The sequence below is a fragment of the Plectropomus leopardus genome, chromosome 3 (genome assembly GCF_008729295.1).
Source record: "Plectropomus leopardus isolate mb chromosome 3, YSFRI_Pleo_2.0, whole genome shotgun sequence".
NCBI classification, from domain to species: domain Eukaryota; kingdom Metazoa; phylum Chordata; class Actinopteri; order Perciformes; family Serranidae; genus Plectropomus; species Plectropomus leopardus.
The window spans coordinates 21,632,132-21,648,148 of NC_056465.1; the positions used below are offsets into that span (position 1 = coordinate 21,632,132).

General features: G+C 39.3%; 3 protein-coding genes across 3 annotated transcripts in view; 2 read left to right on the plus strand and 1 right to left on the minus strand.

The window, feature by feature from the left end:
• nexn (nexilin (F actin binding protein)) overlaps positions 1 to 16,017 on the plus strand; it is a 35,453-nt gene that overhangs the window by 5,234 nt on the left and 14,202 nt on the right.
• Positions 74 to 7,968, minus strand: prrg1 (proline rich Gla (G-carboxyglutamic acid) 1). The gene is made up of 4 exons (XM_042516602.1): positions 7,895 to 7,968; positions 6,591 to 6,630; positions 5,243 to 5,403; positions 74 to 2,670 (listed from the first exon to the last, which is right to left on the minus strand). Exons 2-4 carry the CDS (start codon positions 6,598 to 6,600, stop codon positions 2,206 to 2,208), a joined length of 636 nt encoding a protein of 211 aa, XP_042372536.1. The 5' UTR covers positions 6,601 to 6,630; positions 7,895 to 7,968; the 3' UTR covers positions 74 to 2,205.
• On the plus strand, positions 12,707 to 14,086 carry tmem47 (transmembrane protein 47). Its single transcript, XM_042513885.1, has 2 exons — positions 12,707 to 13,397; positions 13,932 to 14,086. Exons 1-2 carry the CDS (start codon positions 13,172 to 13,174, stop codon positions 14,084 to 14,086), a joined length of 381 nt encoding a protein of 126 aa, XP_042369819.1. The 5' UTR covers positions 12,707 to 13,171.

The window sequence follows — 16,017 nt, forward strand, 5'->3', positions numbered from 1 at the left end:
CACAAAAAAATGTAATAAACATCATAGTATTGTGTGTTTTTTTTACTCAATGAAATTAAGGAAACCATTGAAACATTTTTGATGTTTTATTACAAATTAATTCAAGCTTCTGCACATATCAAGGATTTATAACAAGTTCTCTTGCATTAAATGTTATATAACATTTTATTTATTTTATAAGGCATTGTAAAAAAAAAAAAAAAAAAAGGAAAAAAAGGGCTCTGCAACAGTTAAAGTGACCCAACCAAAATGGCTAACCTGCCAGCACAACTCAGGTCAAGGTCATAGCAAGTGCTGAGGTTCACAGGTCAACTCAAAAAAAAGGATAATCAGTGCTCAAAGTCTGTGAGGTGTAGACAGCAAATGTAACATTTATCAGTATCCGTGAACATTAGACAGATATATTTGGTTTTTAGAGTGTATGCAGCAACATTGCATATAGAGTATGAGCACTTTTTTCCCCAAGGATTACAGTGACATCGTAATGGCTGAGAAAGACGCTAAAGACGTCAAACCAGACCGTCCTAGTTTTCATCACACAGCTCATTTTGAGCTTAAACACAAAGTGCCTTCATTTATCCACCTACTGTATTATAGTTAAACACGTGTTAATGTATTCACTGCACTCCTATGCAGTAAAAGGCAATCTCACTGTAACTGACCTTCACACATATAGACTACATATATTTATATACAGGTACATAACACATGCTAAATGTGAACTCTGTCCATAGTGTCTCTACATACAGAATTTCTCCTCTCTGATACATCTTTTTCCAAAGCTTCTGATTATATTGCTTTCTGTCCTACATTCCTGTGCAAGTCACTCCACAACTTACATTATTAGTGTCGCTGCAAACCTATTTGTAGAATCCTCAGTGTGCTTTTAGTGTTAGTGGCACAGCAGAAGACTGTAGTCATGTCCAACATGGTTACATTTGCTTTAGAGGAAAGCGTAGGGAAAGGTTTTCACAGTTAAAGCAGGCTCTGAGCTACTGCCAACAGCCCAGAGACAGACATGGGCCAGCAAGCGCTGACCATCAACAAACAGTGCACAGCCAGATCCAACCTCAGGTGTACAGACCAAGCTGCATGCATGACCAAAATATAAGCATAAAATAACACAAACACAAACACAAAACACGTTTCAACAGCACCTGTTATAACTGCTGGTCTTATCCCCAGTTTTAAACTTTAAAACATTCACAAGTGTATACTGGAGTTGGACTAATGCATTCATTTGGCAATTTAACTATAAACCTGCATTAAATGATCATTTTGATAACAATAATTAGCATGCAACTCTGCAGCGCATTACAGTTTTGATGAATTGTTTTGGCTCTGACACCTTATAATTTACTAAATGTTTGGGTCTCAATGATCGCTTTAACTCCCACTTTCAAACTTTGGGCAGCTATTTACATTTAATTATATTTACTATTTTTGTTGACAAGCCTAGACAAGCCAAGCATCCATTACTACAGACAATTGTTGACTTAAAGAAAAATCATCACCAATTATGTGCTTAATTTTGAACCTGTTTTTCTCTTTCTGCCCCCTGGAGGTCCAAAATCACTTAATGCAAGTTTAATTTGTCTGGAATTGTTGCTTTGTGGGCTAACTGCCGTTTCTCAATCTTGCAAAGCAAAATTTTTTATGCAATATGCACACTTATAAACAGCTCAAAACAGCAAACACTTTTCCCTTTTTACAAGACAGAAGTCCAATATAAAGATATTAAAAATAGGTGCAAAATATCTGCTGTTGGCCAACTAAGTCTTGGCACTAACCTTCAATTAAGCATCGGTCCAACCCCCATTTACACTTTTAGAATAATGTCTGTCATTATGGCAATCAGAACCCTTTTTTTTTACGCCACATGCAACATTTGTTAGGTCTGCTGAGTTAAATGACTTGCTACAGTTTGACGGTTGTAACTCGAGGAAAATCAGCAGAGGCTGGTTGATTTTGGTATTGCGATATCCTTCCTGCTATCACTTTGCCTCATTGATGAAAGATTAGTGCAAATTTCAACAGCGCTGGCTCCGCAAAAGATGGCATTAGTCCACTGACCAGAGAGTTAAAAGTGTTTCTGTATGTGTTGAACGGGGAAGGCTGGTGATATCACAACAGTAATACTGCTAAATGATCAGATGGTCTCAGTGTAGGTTAGGGCTTCTGTTGGGGTGAAGGTGAGAGACAAGTTTACTTCCCATGGCCACCACTGACATTAGTAGAGCTGGTGTTGACTATGTCCTCATACTGCGGAGGTGGCTCTGTCTCTATTTGGACGTCTGCATGGCCCACGGCCTCCTCATAAGATGGTGGCGGGTCTCCGGCGCTCCCTCTCCCTGATGTGAGCTCTGAGCCTGGATAAGCAGGGCTGCTGTGGACGCTGAGTTCTGATTGGTCACCATGGTGATAATCCCTCCCCCAATGGTCCATAGAGACCACTGACAGGACGTGGTCGTGATGCGAGTGTCCCAGGCTGGGGCTGCGCTGCGAGCGCTTGCGGGAGTGGCAGCGCCACACAGTGATGGCCACGGCGGCGATGATGAGCACAACCAGCAGCAACGGCACTATCAAGTAAAGAGAGTGGACTCCTCCAACCACCGTCTCCAGCCCTCCTGACGGACTGCTCTCCCGCACATATTCGTCCCAAAACCGTCTCTGCAGCCAATCAAAAGGCAGACACACATGTTGTCAAAACGAAAACAAAGACAACCAGTACTACCTCCTGGAGGTTGGACGCCTCCGCACACCTGTCGAGATGCAGCTGACATCCATATCTGTCCAGACTCATGTAGCCATGACAGCTGGCAATGCGTTAAATATGGATGTAACTGCAAAAAAGCTAAACATTTCTAAAACATGCATCTTCACACACTTTAACGATGCAGCACAAAAGATCGGCTAAGTTTAAAGGTGGACGTCCAAGATTAGTGTCACCAATTCAGTATCTAACCAAATGTCTGCCCTTCTGTTGAGTCCTGAGTTATTAGTTAAAACAGTTAATTACAACATTAAACAACAGCCAGAAAAGTGTTTTTGCAGAACATTATGATGTCATAGTGAAGTTGACCTCTGACCTTTTAGATATAAAATATTGTCACTTTATTAAATTTAACATTTTCTTGATTTTTTTTTGTCATAATATGCTATGAACTCTTGATATAAATAACATTCATACCTGTATTCACAGGCTGCAAGTATGAACATAAAACTACGGTATTATCATTACTTTGAAAAGTTTCAGAATCTTTTTCTTTTTTGTCCTTCTGTTGTTTTTTCTCGTTTTATTTTTCAATAAAACGTAGTGGTAAACGAGTTATTCACATGAATATTCTAAGTCAAAGAATATGTATAGTAAGTTTTAGCCTCGACCTACACCTTTTTAACTTTTTTTTGTTTTGCTATTCCTTTTGACTTAATGCCTTGATGTTATCATGTACATTTCTCATGAAAAATTGTTAAAAAGGACCAAAATAAATCCCCATCACCATTACCATTAATTCTTGATTTATTCCCCAAAACATTTTTGTGAGGTCACAGTGAGCTTGACTTTTAGCCAACTAAAATCTAATCTGTTCATTGTTGAGTCCAAGTGGACGTTTGGGCCGAAATATGGAATTCACAAGAATGAGACACCCAGACTGATGGACATACAGACCACCCAAAAACTAGTGCTTCTTGCCACGGCTGTCGTCGGCGGAGAAGGCAAAAAAATATATTTTCTTCAAGATTACACTCAACTGTACATTCGTACAGGCTACGGTGTACACACAGTGACACAAAACTGTTTTCAAAACACAGGGTCACAGTACACACACTGTCCACTGAATGAATACTTTCTGTCTGGATTACTGCAACACAAAGGCAGTGAGAACAATGTCCCAACAAAAAGCGACCACATGATTGTGGACGTCCATCTGCGTGACTTTGCTCTCTGGCTTCTCACAATAGTTTTACAAACACTCCTCCCTCTCTAGCATGGACTCGGCTGTTCTTCCTGCTGATAATCATCACTTCCTGAAAAATACCCACATTCCACAAGCTACCACTCTTGGCATAGGGTTTCATTTTTGGACACATGAACCCCACAAAATAGAACTTTAAAGGGATACTTTTGATTTTTTTTTTTTTTTTTCCACAAAGGGCGGCTGGTACGAGTCACTCAGCAGTAGTAATATTGATTTGTGGCTTTTAGCTCCAGCTGGGAGTCCTGTGTTCAGAGATTTCCAGCCAGCTGAGGGTGAACATACAAACTAATTACGAAAAGAAAGCAGCAGAAAGATAACTGGGTTTCTATACTACATGGATTTGTGTATTTTGTTTTCTGTGTTGTTCAGGGTTCCCACACATTTTCAAAACTTTTCCATGATTTTTCAAAGACACCAATTTTTTTTTCTTGCCCCACTGGCCCAATGTTCTTCAAACATATCAGATTAAAACATGAATTCAGCGTGTTAAAGGACCGTCACAAAACTGAAGATAAAACGGTAATTTCTGTTTTCAGTTTCTGGCTGATCAATGGTGTCATTTTGGTTGTTTTTTTTTGTTGTTTTTTTTTTTTTAAATAAAACATGCCTTCCAAAAAAATAAGAAAAAACCAACAGAAAAAATTTGCAGAAACTTTTTAAAGAAAACATATCTTCAAACCATTTTTTTTATCCCCTAAAAGTTGTCTTTAAAAACTGCAAAAAAAAAGAAATAATCTATATTGTCAAAAGTTTTCTATAATTTTTTAAATAAGAAAAAAAAGCCTAAAAAAAAAAGGAAGTCATTGTTTATTACATTAATGTAATATTTCACACACACAACACATTTCCATGATTTTTCCAAAACGTTCAATGATTTTTACTATTTCCATGACCTCCCCGCAGCCTGGAAAATGTGATTTTGAAATTCCATGACTTTACTAGGTTTTCCATGATCATGTGAACCCTGATTGTTGTTGGTAATTTTTTTTTAATGGCCCCATAAGGTAAATTTCTGTCTGATCAGTCACAGGCTGACTGTGAAATCTCTGAACACATGACTCCCTGCGGGAGCTACCATCCCTGATGAGTAACTCAAACAACCTAAAGCTAAAAAGAACAACTATCCCTTCATGCCTACATGTAGCCATAAGCAATGTGAGGCTGGTTTTTGAATGTGTTCTACTTTTCTGTTCCTGTGTGTATTTAGTCTTGAAGAAAGGACAGACTGTAGGTCTGATGTGATGTGCCTCTGGTCCCCTCACCGTCTTCTCGTCGTTCTCAAAAGCCTCTCGGGCCTCCTCATAGGTGCAGATCTCCTCGCGGCACTCTCTCTGGATGTTCCCCTGTTTCATCTCCTCCAGCAAGAAGTTGGCCCTGCGCAGCCGTCGCAGCACCGAGTGGGCTGCGTCCGCCGGCAGGAACACTGAGAGGCGAGCAGTGGAGGGGAAGAGAAAGACAAGGGCAGAGAAGGGGAGAGGATGTAAGTTTGAGATGTGAGAGTCAAAAAAAAGCATAAAACAAGATCGCAAGAAAATAAGTGACAAAAAGAGGAAAGTAGGGGTGAGTCAGTAAACAGAACAGCATGGGGGAGGAAGTGTGTGTGTGGGGGGGGGGGGGGGTCAAGAGAGAGTGTATTGAAAGAGAGAGGAGTGAAGCAAGAGGAGGAAAGGAGGATAGAGATGCCAAAAAAAGGAGAGAGGTGGGGACTGAAACAAAGGCAGTGGAGGAGAGCCGAGCGCTGCCCAGTGCCCACATTTCTGCATAAAAACAAAAGCTCCTTTGATTTAGGCATCAATCCCTGTTTCACATAAGACAAACTAGAGGAATGAACTTAGAGAGACAGAGCGGCCCTCTGTTTTACACATCCTGCACGGGAACATAAACTCTCAAACAGAAACTGAGCACAAGATGTCACAACACGCCCTGGGAATGTTTGATGTGCTGACGAATGAACGAGTAATGGCGTCCATGTGAGTCATAAATTCACGGATGTGATCTGCAAACGTCCAGAAAAGCAGAAAACAAGGTTCCTTCAGCTTGAGGCTGGTTAGATTTAAGACTTTTTAAGATGTTTTTAATGCCATTTGGAATTCAACTTAAGACCAAATTTACAATAACCAACACTGAAGGAAAAAGACATGAAGTGACATGAATTACTCAGTTAGGGACAATTTTACAGAAACATTTATTGTAACATGTCAAGTTAAAAAGTCAGACAAACCACTTCAAATGTTGATTAAAAAAAAAACAAAACTTAAAACTTCACTCTTTGAATCTGATCTATTAAGACATTTTAATGCCAATTAAGGCCTTATTTTTAGATGAATTAATTTGAATGCCTTTTAAGACTTTTTAAGGATCTGCGAGAACCCTGAGAAGAAATAATGCAGAAAAACAGGAAATTCCCTCAGGAAAGAATAGGAATTGTTTGCTAAGGAAAACAGAAAAAAAACATGAAGAGTCACATTCCAATGACCAATTTGTGTTTGACAAACACGTTGAAAATCAACAAATATGAAGGGAAAAGACATTGGAGTAGGGTTTGTGATGCAATTTAGCCTTCTCTGCCCGAGGGATAAAAGCACATAAGTATAGTGTTGATAAACTTACCACTCCCCATGATCCTGCGAGTCTGTTTAGGGTGCTTTATCTGTAGAAAACCAAACACACATCAATGTAGAGCTTTGATCCTGCTGATACAAGTCAGACAATAATTAACCACCAAGACTCCCTTTAAAAAACTGTCCCTCCTTTCTTAAAGAGCTTTTTAAAGAATCCAACACAACAGCAATAACACAATAACAAGAGGTTAGATAAAGGAGGTAATGCCACACATTTGAACACGTAATACAGGGAGGGACTTCTGATTTTAGCACGATTACTCATAACAATTCACCTTTTAGGCAAATTCATCTAAAAAAACTTCATTTGAAAAGGAAATTGTTAAGATTTAAGTAGACTTAAGCTTGCAAAAGGACAAATGTGATGCTTTGTGGGAGAAATGGGAGACGTACTTTGCAAAAAGAGGTGATAACTTCCCTTGTATTTGATGTGCTTAGATTGATAAAAACTAAGTTGATATTGTAGTCCTTGGTGTCCTGCTCGTAACCCCTAACTGTTCTTTTTTTTTACATTGTTTTTTTTTTCTCAGCTTCCATGTGTAATTGGATCTATATGCAGCGTCACCTTTCATGTTCTTGTGATGTTGCAATGATGCTTCTATGTTACTTGTACAAAATCTGAACTAAAAAAAATAAAGTTAAAAAAAAAAAAAAAAAAGAAAAGGAAATTGTGAGTCAATGCAGGGCATATCAGTAGGAAATTCATGTAAAAACACCACATCCTTCTGTCAACATCTACTAAATCATGTGAGACTATCCATACACCGTAATAACAGAATGAATGGATAATAACATTACAGCGCACGGGCGTGTTGTGGGTATGATAATATCCTTGACCAGTGACAGGGACCAATGGCGGCCAGTGTTACACATGGATGTGTTACGGGAATCCTGCTCGTAGCTGCCAGAAATAGACCGGCGGAAACATCCCAAACAAAGCGCCGCCGCCCCGTTACACGAATCACAAAAGAGACAGGACAACCTCTCCAAGCTACAACAATGTTAGCTAAGCTTCACGGCCGCTGTTAATGCTGTGTTCTCGTCCGTATTAGCAGCCCTGTTAGCTCAGCTGTGTGCGGCTGGTTAGCTCCCCGTGTATTGACAAGCGGAGATGATTTGCAGGATCAGTGCGTCTCCAGCGTCGGATGCGAATAAACGGGCGACACATGATTCAAACGTCCGGATATCGCGAAACAGAGAACGGTAGAAGGACCTCCGCTCACTATTAAAGGTGCTGGCTTCCTGTCGAAGTCCTCTTTTAGTGTCTAGATAAACTTTGTCACTTCAACTCACCTCTTTTCGTCCCAAAAATGCGCATAAACGATCCGTCGTCTCCTCTGCTGCCCCAGAATGTTGCTGTGCGCGGTGCGCATGCGCACAGCTGTGTTTGCCCACAGCGGCCTCATGAACAGCCCCTTCCCCTTAGTTAAAGGGGAAAGTCCAGAGATCAACTCAGGCTCTACAAACCACAATAACTCACATAATAAGTTTATGTATCATAAAATGACTTTATGAAACACATCATATGAGGATAACGGAATTAAAACTAACTTGCTAACTAATGTGCTTTCACATACAGTGTTAAGATAACATATTTGCTCATTCAAACCTCTTCAGATGATCCAGAATGCAGCAGCACGTCTGGTCTTCAACCAGCCCAAAAGAGCACATGTCACCCCCGCTGCTAATTTCTCTTCACTGGCTTCCAGTGGCAGCCAGAATCAAATTCAAAGCACTTCTCTTGGCTTACAAAACAATCACAAGAACTGCTCCAGCCTACCTGGAATCCCTGATCCAGGTCTACTCTCCTTCTCGCCCACTACGCTCTGCATGCGAAAGACGCCTGGTGCTTCCAGCCCAGCACGGCTCTAAAACGCTAGCCAGACTCTTCTCTTCTGTTGTTCCCAAATGGTGGAACAAACTTCCAAACTCTGTGCGTCTGCTGAGTCCCTTTCTACTTTTAAGAGACAATTGAAAACTCAATTGTTCTGAGAACACCTCGGCACTTAACCTGACTCTCCTCCGCTTTGCCCTTTGGGGTAGAGTAAGACAGATGGTCCAAAACCCAGCACCTAATGATTATCTAGCACTGACAAAGTTGTGTGATGTTGTATGTTGATTGTCATCGTAAGTAGTGATACTGAGATTGCTGAATCTCAGATGCTGCGATCGCTACTGGTTATTACTTTGGTTTCCAAAAAAAAAAAAAAAGGGGGGGGGGGGGGGGGCGGCACTTCTTCTGCCACTAGATGGCAATACCTGTGACCAATCACACTGAAGCACTTTTTGCACTTACTAAGGGTTTTTTCCTTAAGTCTAAATTCTTGCTTGTGTTGTACGTCGCTTTGGATAAAAGCGTCTGCTAAATGAAATTGTAGAATTGTAGAATTGTAGAATATTTAAAGCACCATAGGTCTTTATGATGAGGGAAATTGCTGTGCGGCAGTTGCAAGGGTACGTAAATACAAAGCATGCAATAGGCAAGAACTAGTGATGCAAGATAATTGATTTTTTTTAACAAATATGCTGATACAGTGAACCCAGGAATGAATCCTGAAACCCTGAAATCAGTTAGCATTCCAGCACCGCACAGCGCTGGTTTCCTCGTCTCAAAGTCAGTGGGTTTTGTGATTGTTTTTTTGGTTAGAAACCTTACAAAAGGTCTGTGTTTACAACACACTGAAGAGACTTTCATATTTTGTTCTAGAACATAAAACACTGAGCAGAAAAGTTGAAAATATTTAAAATTTTATGCACACCTATGCTGGTGACGGTTCTCTAGCGTCATGTCTCAGTGCGATCAGCCCCTAAGTAGCCCAGCAGTTGCTTCTTAGTTCTGGCGACTGCATTTAGGTGTCAAAAGTCCTGAAAGTAGTGTTCATTTATGAAGATTATCTTGCTGGAAAAAAACATGTTAGTAGCCGATCATGAACGTTTGTTTAAAACAGAGCTAATTTTCTGCAATGATCCAAAACCCAATGAAAAAATCCCATAGGCTTTTTGATGAGGGAGCCAGGGAGAAGTTAGTTTTTGGGTTTGCCTTCAGTAAAACATCCTCCCTGGAGCACTCTATCTTTGGCCAATAACCGATACATATATAAATATATACACTTTTCCCCACATGATTTTTGTGATCATCAAGCCTCTTCTGTCGTGGAATTAACATCCTATTATGCATACTCTTATGGTGATGGCTTACCAGCAGATGGAGACATGAAATAACCTACAATGCTTTTCAGTGTATGTAATATTCATTGACTGTTCAAAGTAAGAAAAATACTTCAACTTACTGTAGGTTTGATGATTTGTACCCGTTCACTTTGGCAATAAAAAAAAAAAAGGTTTGTGATGTCGGCAGAAATCGACACATTGGCAGATTCAGATATATTATTTTTTAAAGCCAATATCTAAAGATGCTGATGACGTGCCGAATGAAAAAAATGAAAAAAAGCACTGTATAGCAAATATGAAACACAATATATATCAAATATAAAAACTAAATATCAACTACTATACAGAAAGTTGCAAAATAAAAGCTCTAGTTCACAGTGAGTTCAAAATATAAAAATATTGCTAGCAGTATAGAAATTATTAAACTTGCTAACAGTAAGGTGCAAAATATAAGAAAAAGCTCACAGTACAGTTCAAAATATAAAAAAATAACTAACAGTAAGGTTTAAAATATAACACACAAATAACAAATTAAATTAAATCCAACCACAGCTTTGACATCTGAATGGCTTTGAGGACAGGGCAAATTAATTTTCATCATTTATTACTAAACAATATATGTATTGGTAGTATGTCCCACATTTCTCCTTACCTGCTTTAATTTTGTATTTTTGCTCACATCAACTAATCAGCTTTGGTGCAGTGCCCAGCAGTTATTGATGGCAGAGGGAGAGACAACAGTTATCAATTTGTTTCCATGCGGTTTAACTTTTGCTTAATGTTCTGTGTCAGTCAATTTAAAATTTTCAATTTGAGCAGTGACATTTTGTACCTCACACACGCAACTAGATGCTGCAACTCCACACCAGTACTGTTATACTGAATTAAGGCTGATGAGAGGACTATGTTTGTGTGTGTGTGTTTGTGTGTGTGTTCCTGTTTTTTACTCACCGAGTCTGTACTGATTACAATCTGTAATCATCAGTAATGATGTTGAAAGACTTTGCGCCAGGAACAGTTGACCTACACTCCTGCACGCACACACACACACACACACACACACACACACACACACACACACACACAAACACACACACACACACACACACACTAGGACAAATCAAAACTTCTGTAAAAGAGTATTTAATTCTGTCATATTATGAAACTGCACGTATAAAAGAAGCAATCTTTTCTGTTCATGAAATTGAACTCACTAACTCACTAAAACTTAATAATAGTTTGATGAACAACATTGTATTTAATCCGGTGTTCCACCAACCAGCCAGCAACCTTTCACTTCAATTTACAGAAGCCTCAATTAACAAGTAATCTCATGCTGATTTTGCATTTCTTTTCAAATGTAACTATGAAGTTAAACTGATACAAAAATTACTTGTTTGTGTGTGTGTGTGTGTGTGTGTGTGTGTGTGTGTGTGTGTGTGTGTGTGTGTGTGTGCATATATATATTCTGCATGTTTGTGAGTGTGCAAGTGTGCTAATCAATATGAATTAATTTTGAGATTCTTCCCTAAGGACAAAGGATTAGCTAAGTTCAATTAGGAAAAAAATGAGCTGTGTAAGCTTCCCTCAGCACAATGTGTGTTTGTGTGTCTGTGTGTGTTTGTGTGTGTGTGTGTGTGTGTGTGTGTGTGTGTGTGTGTGTGTGTGTGTGAGAGAGAGAGAGAGAGAGAGAAAGATAGAAAACAGGGTTTTAAACAAAGTGCAACCTGAAGAAAAAAAACAGGGATAAAGTGCGACACAAGAGGAAAAGCAGGGATGTAGTTAAAAGGTAAACCCACGAAAACTAAGTTTGTCCATATTAGATGTAAGTAAAAAACATAAATTACTTGTCTGCAACCTAAAGTTTTTTTTATGGATGTTTTTGCCTTGTGGTGGCTCCATTTCATTCCACATATATTTTACATTTTTCCCCAAAATACAGCAGGAAAAAGACTAAACCAGCATATTTCCCAATACAGTTTCAATACAGTTACATGCAGGGATGTAGCACCAAATTCAGGGCCCTGTGCATAAGCAGTCTCTGTAGGCTCCTGCACTCTCTCTTGCTTAACCCATGTCTCTTTCAAGCAACTTTTGAAATTTTACAGCAATAAAGTCAGTTTTATCAGTTGTCATTAGTTTTGAAATAGGTGTTGTAAAGTTAGGCATTTAAACATGGGGGTCAGTGGGGATTTACTTTGTTTTGGAGCCAGCCTCAAGTGGTCATTTGAAGAACTGCATTTTTGTTCTTCAGTTTTTTGCATTATATTCTGGCCTATACTTAGTCTTGTTGAAAGTGGAATAAGCACTTAGAAAACGTAAGTTAAGAACATAAAACATTCCTGCATCTCACTTCCGTAGCACCTCATTCGTAAATCGCAAACCTGATTGATTGTCGAGATGCATAGCTCAAATACAAAACAAACCATCAATGAAAAGTAAAGCAAGCTAATTTTAGCACCTTTCACAGAGCAAGTCACATAGTGCTTCACAGGAATAAAATTGGTGAAAAAAAGGTGAGCACCTCATCATTTTAAAAGTCTATTCAAGCTCTTTTCTTTTTTCTTTTTTTAACACATAGTTTATAGAAGTAGGCCTATCACATACACCCAAAAAACAAAACAAAACAAACAGGACAAATCACATTTAAATCAAGTGGAAAAAGGGCAGCACAAAAAGAAAAGACAGTAAATAAATCAATCAATAAATAACAACCATCAGATTAATACTAAAGTAAACCCACCCCAGTCCCTCACCTCTGGAAAAAAGATAATTAAGGCAACATATACAACCAAAGCCTACACAAGTTCAGTGCAAGACCCTTGCCATGTAACCAACATTTTTTCAATAACTAAATAAAAGTATACGTTTTTTTAAGATTATGAATGATTAGGCTACACGATTGAATTATTATTTCGTACAGGGGGTGCATGGTTGCCTTTCACAGAATTGTCTTTTTTGTTTGTTGAGGTCATATTTTAATAATAAGTAGCCTTTATTGGGGGAAGGTGGGCATTATAAGCATATTTGAATATTGGGCGGGATGTGTCCACTCCCAGTATAACCACTGCCTTGCATCAGTGCATCTGAGGACAAGCAGACAGAGAGGGGGAGACGCAGTGTAAAGTGTGGGAGCAGTTTTAGGCACTAGGACCCAGCAGGTGCAGCTCGGTGTTATTTCAGCGGGCTGCAGCTCGGTCCCGTCAGCAGAGCGGCAGCAGCGTCCTCTGGACTCGGGACGCGGAGTGAGCGGCGGCTCCCCATCCTGCTACCCACACCACGGGCAGGGGGGACAACTTTAACCCAACTCTTTTTGTGGACTTGAGGAACAGCAAAGAATCCCCAAACACACGTTCTTCTTCTTTTTCTTGTTTTTTAAATGAGTAAGATACTTTAGAGATGGCTTCATCCGTGAGCGGCACAGAGGAGGTCCGGGTGTCGGCGTTGACGCCCCTGAAGTTGGTGGGACTGGTGTGCGTGTTTCTCGCCCTGTGCCTGGATGTCGGGGCCGTCTTGAGCCCGGCGTGGGTCACGGCGGATGATCAGTACTACCTGTCCATGTGGGTGTCCTGCTGGAAGCCCGTCAGCTCCGCGGAGTGGTCCTGCAACAGCACGCTGGGCACCGGTGAGACGCACGCTCATGTGCTCAAACACTCTGACTTATTGTAGCTGATGGGGTGATGCGCCACCATGTTGTTTTGGATGTTTTAAACCAGAGGGGCTGTTGTAGTTTTTGGGATGTTTCACCCTTAAAATGGCAGATTTCGGGGTGCAGACAGACACCCACATTCATATTCAAATGAAAGTCAGATGCACAGCTCAGGGATAACAAAGGGTCCCTGCAGACAGCGCACTGCCGAACCAATCTGTTCTGTGAGTGAGAATTATAAAACATCACCCAAGAGAGAGCTAAATGTTAATTACTTTATAATTAGCTATTGCCTGGTTAATTTAAACTGGAGAACTTTTCTACATGAAATAAGATATTGAACGATGGGCTGCATATTGCTGCTTTCCACGTGGGAAATAAAAAAAAAAGTTCATCTGCTAAGTTTGATGAATAAGACATGTTTGTTTTTTCTGTCTAGAATAGTTAACTTTTCTGCTGTAACACTTGCCCAGTGCGCCACTGAATGATGTGGGAATGTTGCCTCGCCAGGAGCGGTCCAGCTGGGGTTTCATTTGGCCTTTTGTTGCGCACAAAATGAGCCTTTGTGTGGGTTTCTTCACCGGCCAAGGAGCGAGGGCAACTCAGAGCAGAGAGCTCCCCAGAGATCCAGATGCCTGGAGATTAGTTACCAGGGGAACAAGTGAAGCACTCCAGAAATGCTGATTTTCCTCTTTTAAGGAAACTTCTTTGTGAAGTCCCCATGAAGGTGTTTTTTTTTTCTGGATGCATTTCATATTTCCATCACAGCCAGATATTCAGGGGTAGAAAGTTGGTTGAGAGAAGGTCACCATGTAAACGGCATCAACAAAATCATTCCTGTCTCAGGAAAACATCTATTTATGCTCCATTGTACAATATAAAATGTCATGTAATCTAATACAACAGCATGGCAATTTGTAATAATCATTTTCATTTAGACAGATTCAACTTTTTTTTGGGCACAATTTGTGGTATTGCTGTAGTAGATTTCACTAGATTGTAAAGTCGACAAAATAAGATGAACACAAATTTAATCCAGTCCAATAAAACACCACAGACTAGCCTAAAAAATTATGAGAAAAAATAGAATTTAAAAGCTTCCTAAAGTATTAACTGCAAGTTTTTTGAAGAGGACTGTACTTTTTTTTAATCAAAATAGGGGAGTGGCTAGGGTGTGACTTTGTTTTTTTTTTCTTCCATTTTTAATATCATGACCCTCCTTAGAGCTACAAATATGTTTACGTAAGCATCACTGAGTGACTGAGGGAAAATGCATGGCCCTTCATCCACCATAAAAAATCATATTCCACAGTTTCTGGCTATGATAAATGTTGGGATTTTGGAGATATATAAATACATAATATTGAGGTTATTCAAAATAAAAACAAAATATGAACACCATCCTCTAAGCAAAATTAAAAAACATGAATCCCATCCCAGCGCTTAAAAAATGATTTGAAGTGCCCCCTCAGTTTTACATCATCTTCTCTCCTCTCATAAATAACTAACAGTCACTCTGTGTTTTCTTGTGTCCGCTCTGCAGCTTCATAGCATTTAATATTGTCTTATTTATCAGCATAAATTTTGTCTAAACTATTCTGCAAATGTCAAATAGGTGTATTTCATGCTACACTCCTGACTCCAGCGTCTTTCATTTTTCTGTGTATGTCTTTGTGCGCTCTGATATATAAATATATATTTTATTTTTTTGCTGCGTCTGACCTCCTCCTGTGTGCTGAGTGGTGAATTGTGTTTTTGTTAGTCTGACAAAATGTTTTCTTTCTGTCTGAGAGATGAGTAACTGTGGGTCACGCTGGCCCCGATCCTCCTCTGTCAGCGCAGACAAAGTGCACTTTGGTGCCATATAAAGACATGCAGTCTCTGTGTCAGCTCTCAGCTCTCAGCAGCATACCACCGTAAATGCACACAGCAAACTGCCCATTTCCTCAGGCGTGTGCTTGGCTAGGCTTATTGATTTGAATCCCAGTAATCAGTTTCTACTGGCCCCCCTCCCCTCCTTTGTCAGCCCCCCAATATTTCCTCAGTGTCATGCTCTGGGCATTAAACAAATCCTGTTAGTTGTGAAACACCAGCTGGCTGCTCAGATGTTTTGAGCTTTCTCTGCAAGACCTGCATGTGTGTGTGTCCCGAAAATGATATGCAATTTGAATTAGAAAGCAGTCGTGGTAGATGAAGTATTAAGATTTTTTCTTAAGTAAAAGCACTTATACCACTCTATGAATATACTCTTTTACAAGTGAAACCCCTCCATTGAAATTATTACTTAAGTAAAATTAAGTAAGTATTATCAGGGAAATGTATTTAAAGTATTACATATAAAAGTACCCAATCCAAGAAAGGCAAAAAAAAAAAAAAAAAACTAAAACCTTAAAATTATTAGGGAAAAAAAAATTAAATAAAAAGATCAGAATAATTTAACAAAATATAGCACCCCAAAACTCTATATCATCAAAAAAAGAAAAAAAAAATACCCCCAAAAAATTATTATAAGAAAATAGAAAAAACAACACAAAACTTAAAGTAATCACAAAAGATAACAAAAATAAATATATTATATAAATATATAAATATAATA